At 44.0% G+C, this 9,428-nt stretch overlaps 1 protein-coding gene across 2 annotated transcripts in view; it reads left to right on the top strand.

Moving 5' to 3' along the window:
• Window positions 1-9,428, top strand: part of ldb1b (LIM-domain binding 1b) — a 29,704-nt gene that overhangs the window by 921 nt on the left and 19,355 nt on the right. The window contains exon 2 of one of the 2 annotated variants that reach the window (XM_039794770.1): window positions 4,578-4,754. In XM_039794770.1, coding sequence (XP_039650704.1) covers window positions 4,727-4,754 — 28 coding nt within the window. In that variant the 5' untranslated portion in view covers window positions 4,578-4,726. Of the gene's footprint in view, window positions 1-4,542; window positions 4,755-9,428 lie in introns of those variants that run through there. The other variant, XM_039794761.1, reaches the window with a different exon arrangement.

Genomic DNA, 9,428 nt, shown 5'->3' with positions numbered 1-9,428 from the left:
CCTGGATAACTCACCTGGTTGAGCGTGTGCCCATGCACAAAGGCTCAGTCTTTTTCGCAGTGGCTGCAGGTTCAACTCCGACTTGCAGCCCTTTGCTGCATGTCAATCCCCCTCTCATTCCCCTTTCACATCTTCAGCTGTCATATATAATAAAGGCCTAAAATGGCCAAAAATTAATCGTGAAAAAAAAAAAAAAATATATATATATATATATATAAACTCACAGTACCCAGAATTCATATGGAAAAACCAAATTTGCTTTTTCATCATGCCCAAGATTACTAGCAAACGCATAAATACTCAACAACCCTGCTGGAGACAATGCAGTTGTATGGATCAAAACCATACACACGTTTTGGAGTTGCACGAAAATACAACCTTTCTGGAATCGTATACACTCTGTGATATGTGAGGTATTAGGTTACAACATACACCAAACCTTCTGGTTCTGTACCTTGGATATTTGGAAGGATCTGTGCATAAGGGAGACCAATATTTGGTCAAGATTCTTCTTGCGGCCGCAAAAAAGGCCATCACTAAGAACTGGCTCCAGACTGATGCACCTGAACACGTACAATGGCTGACCACTATCAGTGACATTCAAACGATGGAGAAACTCACATATAGATTAAAAACTATGGAAGACTGATTTTCTGAAGGCTGGGCTAAATGGCAAATGTACTCGAAAAAAAAAAAAAGACATAAGTGTAAAATATTGCTTGTATGTAATGTATGATGTCCCCCAAAAGGCACTGTTCTCAGTGTTCTTCCTTAATTTCTCAACTTCCATCCTTTACTTTCTATTGCTGTCTTTCCATCTTTAAAAAAGCAATAAAGGAAAGTAAAAGAAAAAAACTCACAGTACCCACAGTACAGTACCTGCCCAGCATGGCAGACAGACAAATTTAGAACTAGCTGAAGAACATCAGGGAGCATTCAGCAGCTAAAGGGAAAAAGACATTCCCCTCAGTTGGTGAAGACCAAAACAGAGGTGAAAGAGATTTAATATTGTACTTTGACTCCTTGTCTGCTGGAAGTGTAACTAAGCGACCACTTGCTAACACGTTACCAACAACTTATGTCAATGTTGTGTTTACAACTTGTTGCGCCGCCCCCAAGTCAAGTTAAAAAAATCTGTCAATTCAGCTTTAATCAAGATAATAATTACATACATGAATCAAAAAAAGAAAAGAACTGAGGAAACATTTTAGGGGGAATGTAAGTCACAGCAGGAAACTGATACTTGATTTCTTTTTCTTTTTCAGAAATTGCTTTCCTGTTCTCCTTTGTCATTTTTTCTCTGCCTTTTTTTCTCTGATGCCTTTTCCTCACCTTCTTGTTTGTTTGTACTGTCTGTCTTTCATACTTGGGTCTCTGCTGCAAACTGTTGACGTGTGTGTGTGTGTGTGTGTGTGTGTGTGTGTGTGTGTGTGTGTGAATAATCATGGTAAGGTGTAAGAGTGTGTGCTTTGTGCACACATCTGCTTGAAAGTATGAACTTGTCAAAACTGTCTCTGTGAAACTGTTATTGTGGGCAGATATATGTGTGAATCACAGTTTTCATTTGTAAGTGTGTGTGTGTGTGTGTGTGTGTGTAGCTCATCATGCTCATCATGCTTGTGCTATCCTTTTTCTGCCACATTGCCATGGCGACAGTGCCCTCCCGGGGTAATGGGGGACGAGTGCGCCAGAGCTATTTATTCCCTTCCTCCCTCCATCCATCCATCCATCCATCGCCTTCTCTTTTCTTTTTTTTTTTTTTCTTTTTTTTTTTTCTCTCTCTCTCTCTCTCTCTCTCTCTCTCCCCATCTCTGCCCTCATCCTCCTGCAACCTCTCCGTCTCTCTCCTCTCACCGTCTCCCTCCTTCCTCTGCTCTTTCTTCCCCTCTCCGATTGGCTTAACACTCTCCTCCTCAAATTGAGATACTGCCTAATGAGACAGAGGGCGAGGAAGAGAGGGAGGGAGACAAAGAGCAAGTGTCTTAAAAAAGGGAAGTAGAAATATGTGGAGGAGGCAATCTATGCAGACTTGTGTTCCTCGTTGCGTGTAAAGAGAGAACCTGATTTAACGAAACTGTGATGTAGTTTTGGAGGGAAACAGCGCAGAATGTCTATATATATATATATATATATATATATATATATATATATATATATATATATATATATATATATATATATATATATATATATATATATATATATATATATATATATATATATATATAATCCTACATTTAGCTTTCTGTCTTAGCCATGTGCATGTGTTTGCCTACTGTAATGCATATACATGTAGTCTCTTGAAGTGTGAGTATGTGTGCTGTGGGTTTAGTTGGGGTCATGACCTTTTGAAATGGTTTGAAGATTTAAAATATATACATATATATACTGTATGTGTTGTGTGAAGCAGAGGTCACTAACCTTTATGACTTCAGTTCACGCCCTTTACAATTAAACAATGTCTACTTGTGACCTCTTGTTATAGGTGTAGTGGAGTATGGGTTAAGAAAGATTTTCCCTTTCCAGTTAGGTAGTGCGTAATTTTGCAGGCTGACATTTTTAAAAGTCTGGGTCGAGTAAATAAAAGTAATTGCGGTCACTATTGACGGTTTTTAAAAATGGCGGCTTTGTGCAGGATGTTGCGCTAGTGACGGTTCTCTCTGACTAATCAGTGGTCTGTAGTGTTTTAACTCCACCTTTTAGTATCGGCTCAGCTCACTTGGAACCTCCACCGACCGAGGTGGTACCAAAATAACTACCAGGTACTAGCCACAACTTTTGCAAATGGAAACCAAAAAAGAGCAAGTCGATGAGAGTTTGTGCCGTACCATGTAGTGGAAATGGCACTAGCTTACCATAAAGACCTGGAAACGGGGGAAAGAGTGAGCCTGACTAAACCCAGCTACCAAAAAACTCACTAATTAACACATCATATCTATTCCCCAAAATGTTTAACTATTCCTTTAATCATGTCATGACTCCTTAGCTTTATCTTGCGACCCCTTTTGGAGCTCCCGGCCCCAGGTAGGGAACCAGTAATTTAAAGGATAAAACTGTCAATATTCTATACTTTTCATATTATCAACAAATCCCACGAGAAGACAAAACACTGCGTTAGCCTGTCTCTCAATCATTTCTGACTTCCCTACCCTGACTATAGCACTCAGCTCCAAGCCAATTGGTATTGAAGATCTAATTTTTGAAAATAATTGCTTTAATTTAAAAAAACAAAACAAATGTCCTTAAGCGGCTGGGCATTGTAGCTTTTAGCAAATGTTACTCAAACAGGTGTAAATTGTGCATTATTATATTACATATTATTAGGGACTGTTTTCAGCGGTGGATTATTACACATTTGGTGTGGCAGTAAATTATACTGTAGAGAGTATTTACAGCAGCAGGACGATTTATGTGGGATGGACTCAAAATGAACTACAGTGTCCATGTTCATGGCAAAATGAAGGAGCACGTCAGTTGGCGACTCCCTTACCCACACACACGCATACACACACAAACTTGTGCATCTAACGGAGAAAGACAAATGACATAGTGATGGAAGACATATTAGAGCGTGATGAGACAGTGGGAGGGACAGGTAGAACGGAAGAAAGAGTAATAAGGAAAGAGAGGAGCAGCAGGGGAGGAGAGGGGGGAGGCAGGGCAGGAGAGATAAATGGCCCAGTAGACAGGAAGATGAGTAAAGCGAGGGAGCAACACTGTGTGGCATAATGCAGACAGAAAGACTAACGGAGCGAGAGAGTGAATGGGCAAGAAAGGGAGACGACAGAGAGAGAGCAGAGGCACGTCAATCGCCCCCTCCTCCCCCCTCCCTGCCCTCCCTGCCATGTAGCAGACCTTCGCTGGATGGTAACAAGCCACTCAGATGGCTGCAGCACACACACACACACAGCCAGATTTCCCGAAGATCATTTAAACCTTCGTGTGTGTGTGTGTGTGTGTGTGTGTGTGTGTGTGTGTGTGTGTGTGTCATTGTAGCAGCAGCGGTGAAAAACAGCCTCTACATATTTAAAGGAGAAAAAAAGGACCCACATCACATGCTTGTTATTCTCTCAAATCTGCCTCTCAGGTCACTTTGACAGTCCTCTCTTTCTCTTTCTCTCTCTCTCTCTCTCTCTCTCTCTCTCTCTCTCTCTCTCTCTCTCTCTCTCTCAAGCACCCAGCCTCTCGTTCCCTCCCTTCCTCTTCTTCTCTTTCTCCCTCTCCTCCCACCTGAGCTGTAATTTGCAGGTCTGATGAGGGTGAGGGCAGAGCATAGGCAGGAACAGAATCCTTCTCACACACACACACACACACACACACACACACACACACACACACACACACACACACACACACACACACGGTGTGATTCACAGTGTACAGCTACAACTGAGAGAATTCGATCCTTTGTGCTCTTTTTTAACCTCTTCTTCCCCTCTTTCTCTCTTTGCCTCCCTCGTCGTCACTCTCTCCTCCCTCCCTCTCTCTCCTCCTCCCTCTCTCTCTCCTCCCTCCCTCCCTCCCTCCCTCTGCTCCCTGGTGGTGTGTGTGTGTGTGTCTGTGTGTATGTGTCACAGTGGGGATAACAGACGCTCATGTGAGCAGCCTCAGTGGCGGCAGCAGTGACTGGTGAGAAAGAGGAGAGAGTAGAAGAGAGAGGAAGAGAGCGAGGATAACAGAACCACCACCATCATTCTGATCGGATTCACACCAGACATGTGAGAAGATGTCCGTGGGCGGCTGCGCATGTCCCGGTAAGTAGCTGCCGCGGTGATGGTTGCCGTTAACAACAGCCCTGCTGCTGCTGCTGCTGTTGCCAGCAGCTGACTTTTTTCAGGTTGTTGTTGTTGTTATATTTTGGTTGGTGAGTACAGCCGCTGCCGTGGCGTGACAGGGGCAGAGAAGGCAGGGAGAGAGGGGCCCTGGGGCTCTGTTTGCAAAGGCTCATGGGAGGTCACCCTCTGTGATGGCTGAGAGGATGGAGAGCAAAGAAAATACTAGAATAGATGGATCAAAATGCAGTCTGTTTCATTCTCACTTTTTTTCTCTTCAGTCTGACAACAAAAGTGATTTTTACTGTTGTTTAGTTTGGAGATTAAAGAGAAAAAGATCTTGTCGGCGGTTGTTGCTATGGCACCACTAATGCTATACTTCTTCTCTTCCTCCGCCGGTTTGTTTTTGTTCTTGTTGCTTCTGCTGCTGCGAGTGATGATTTCTGACTGATGGCCCGGGTTAACAACAGAGCTCTTTTAAAGTCGGCAAAGATGTTACACTCACTTATCCACAGTGTAAAAAAAAACAACTGACTGGCCTCTCATGCGGCGATATCATAAGAGAAAAAAACAAAAAGAAGGATCAAAGTGTGACATTTAAAGGGCAAAGGTCACTGGCTCGGATCAAAGGCTCGCATGATTGATTCTGCACCTCGTCCCACACAAGCTAATACTGAATGTTTGTTTCACAGCTCACACAGGAGTATATCATTTTAGGATGCGTGTGTTTGTGCGTGAGTGTGATGAGGACGATACAGTCGGATACTTCTTATTCAGATTGATTGAGTTTTTTTTTTTTGTCATTGACATGAAAATGCAGCATCACCGCATTTGTTTGCCTGGTAATCAGTTTCAGCATTCCTAAAGATGTAACTCCTACACTTGTTGTATAATGGCCTTGTTTGTTTCCATCTTCTTTTGCCCAGAAGTCCTTCTCTTTCTTCTTGAGTTCATGGCAGGTCAGCGAGTGCATTCGTGAGAGGTAGAAGGGGAGAGATGTACTGACCTTGTCTCACATGTTACAATCACTCGCCTCACCATTTGTTTATTGCTGCTGCTTTCAATCACATCCACTTCCCCTTGTGTCTCTGTTCTCTTTTGACCCATTGAGAATTAGAACAGACAACCCGGTTTCATTTCAGGCCTAACTTAAAAGTAAATCGACAACATAACAAAACTCTGCAGTCAGAGTTGTGCTTGTCACTATTTTTAATAAAATTGGTTAAAGTTGAGTAACAGCCTCTGGGCTTCTGGGAGCTGAGCCACCGAGAGCCACCTGCAGGGAGTAATATCCATCATATTAGACCACCATATTGAGAGGTGTGCGACTTGTTCGCCTTATGTGAAGGCTGAGGAACTCCCTGCAGTCCCCAAACTGTTGTGTTTAGGTGTCGAGTGCCTGACAGCAAACAGATAATTCTTTTCATTTTATTAGCTTTAACCAGACAGAGGAGGAAAGGAAAAGAAAAAGAGGAATCAAGGTCTAGGAATAAACCCTGTGCTGTTGAGCCTGGAGCAATATATTAAGTGTTACAGCGATTTTTATGATTTTTTGATTTACTCCTGATAGGACGTGTAGGACATGAAATATAATCCTATAGCTGAAAATGTATTCAAAATCATGATAGATGTGTTTAGAACCTACTACTACATAATATACATCAGCAGGAGAGGAAGAAGTAAGTGTGATAGTGCTGCTGCTGCTGCTGCTTGTGTGTGTGTGTGTGTGTGTGTGTGTGTGTGTGTGTGTGTGTGTGTGTGTGTGTTTTTGTGTGTGTGTGTGTGTGTGTGTGTGTGTGTGTGTGTGTGTGTGTGTGTGTGTGTGTGTGTGTGTGTGTGTGTGTGTGTGTGTGTGTGTGTGTGTGTGTGTGTGTGTGTGTGTGTTGTAGGCCTCCTCTCTCCTGGCTACCAGGCCACAGTGGCCGCTGTGGTCAACCCCTCAAACAGCCGGGATGTGGATACAGAAATTTAGCCAACCACACATCCAGTATCAGATTCCCCTGTTGCCAGTCTCGACTTTAATCATTAGAAAGATGGAAACTCTAACTGGTTCCATGTATTGCGGTTTGGAAACTCTTTTGCTGACAGATTATTTCAAAGGCGGAAAGTTTAGAAAAGCAAATTAAGAGACAATGCCAACTCATCCTGGCCTCTAGAGTTGTATGCAGATAGATGAATGGATGATGGAACAACACATGATTAAAGAAGGATGTAGAAATGGAGAGAGAGAGAGAGAGAGATATTGGCACTGTGATCAAACCAGACAGATTAGGTATCAGCAAGGACAAACTCTCTAGACACACCAGATGACAATTTGTCTTGAACACACAATGGCATAGGGAAATGTAGTGTACCAGTGTTAAATGTGTCTGCATGCACACAAGAGTTTTTGTGTGTGTGTGTGTGCGTGTGCACGCTTGTGTTTTTAATCTCGGCGCAGCACCCCGTGCTATGAAGGCAAACGCTGCCACCTCAGCCGTTAAACAAGCCTGCACAGCAGAGGCAGGAGCGTTTGTTTAGAACCGGCCTTAGCTATCTTGTGGTTAGATTGCATACTTAATCAACGTGGTCATGGAAATTTCCAAAATGACGTTATGACCGCACTCTTGTGCGCTCCACTTTTGCTCTCGTATTGTTCTCGCTGGTGTTCCCCTTTCTTTTCGCCTGAGTTTCTCCATTTTAGGGATTCTCCCTTTTTCAGTTTTTCTCCACATTTATTTTCAACTTACAGGAAAAAGGAGCATAGAGTTGCTTCTCCAATCTTATTTGACGCCATGGAAATTAACTATAACTTTAAAAAGGCAACACAAGTAATGTTTGAACTTTTTCAAAGACCAACAAGTCATTCATTTATATTCTATCATGCAAACCTGGAAGCCTGAATCGATGTGGGTGGTGCATAAAACTTCGCCTATACAACATGATGTAACCAAAAATCTATGTAAACACTCCCTCTGAATATGGAAAATCACTTCCATTCACTCATGTCAACTTTAAATGAACCCGAAGCTTGACCCTATACAGTGATGCTGCTTAATTTTCACACTTAAGCCAAGTTATCCCGCTCAACTTTCTTTATACATTTTAAAACGCCTAGAGAAGGTTGAGAGATGCTAGATGATGATAGAAAATATAATATATTATAAAACAACAAAGTACTACTCTCTGTAGTCGTTCCTCTTCTCTTTCCCTCCTTGTTTACATTCCAGAGCCGTGTTTAACACTGAAGGATCCTCCCCCTTCTTGTGTGGGCTCAGAGTGCGCGTGTGTGTGTGTGTGTGTGTGTGTGTGTGTGTGTGTGTGTGTGTGTGTGTGTGTGTGTGTGTGTGTGTGTGTGTGTGTGTGTGTGTGTGTGTGTGTGTGTGTGTGTGTGTGTGTGTGTGTGTGTGTGTGTGTGTGTGTGTGTGTGTGTGTGTGTGCGCACACAGCATGTGCCCCAACATGTGGATGACATAAACAGTAAAGCAGTGTGGGGATGTGCTCAGCTGCGATACATTCAGGAACAGAAGTTACAATACAGTATGCTCTCTACAGAAGTTTTGTGCTTTGTGGTCAATCAGACTCTACCCAAACCCATTACCCCCCCTCAACCCCAACTCCTTCACTTCTATTCTATCAGCCCCCCGCACACTCACAAAGCAGTGTGTATATACCTTCATCCTTCCTTCCCCTTTCCCTCCTCCCCTCACCAACTCTTTCTCTTTGACTCCCCTGATTGCTAGCGTATGTTGCCTGGCTGGCTGGCTAGATGAGTGAACGGGAGGGGAGGGGTGGGGGGTAAGGAGGGAGGAGAGGGAGGAGAAGGGGAGAGAAGAGTGAGAGAGTGAGGGAAGAGAGAAGGGGGAAGGGACTGTGCCCTCTCATGCAGAGAGTCACATGGTGTCCCTGATTGGAGGAAAATGAGTAAAGACTGCATCCCGGCTGAAATGGCAACAGACAAAAAAAGCACAAAGGCTGAGCTGTTTAGAAACGGGTTGCACAACAAGAGAGCCTGAAGAGGAGGAGGGTGTGACGGAGGGAAGGAGAGAGGGAGTGAGCAGATACTGAGGAGAGATGTGGATTAAGAGAGAGGTAGAGGAAGATGAGGAGGGAGGGTGGCAAGAAAGAAAACAGGAGAGAAGAGAGGTGATGGAGGCGGGAGAGGGGGGGGTGATGGGCAGGCAGAGAGCAGAAGAGCCAAGAAAAGAGAGGCAAGTGGGAGATGAGCACCGAAGGAGCGCAGGAGGAGTGGGTGGGAGGGAGAGAGGGTGAGACAGAGTGAGAGAGAGAGATCAGACTGTGTTTCTATGTTTTCTGCAAGGCTGAGCGGTGACGTGATTGGCTGGGGGGGCGGGGGCAGACCTGACTCTGAGATCAGAGACAGACAAAATGGCTCCCAGAGAACAGAGAACGCAGCATCAGGGCACTGTCATCTCCCTTCACACAGCTGTCAGCTGACACCAGCCGCCGGCTACACACATCTGAAAGAAAGACAGACAGACAGACAGACAGACAGACAGACAGACACACACACACACACACACACACACACACACACACACACACACACACACACACACACACACACACACACACACACTCAAAGGCTAAGCCACCTGCGAAATCCCAGTGCGAGGACGAAAAAGATGATTGCCATTAATGCAGATCATTAAGTTG

The sequence above is a fragment of the Perca fluviatilis genome, chromosome 1 (assembly GCF_010015445.1).
Source record: "Perca fluviatilis chromosome 1, GENO_Pfluv_1.0, whole genome shotgun sequence".
Lineage (NCBI taxonomy): Eukaryota > Metazoa > Chordata > Actinopteri > Perciformes > Percidae > Perca > Perca fluviatilis.
Note: the sequence above shows the minus strand (reverse complement) of the source record. Positions and strands in the feature narration are given on the sequence as shown.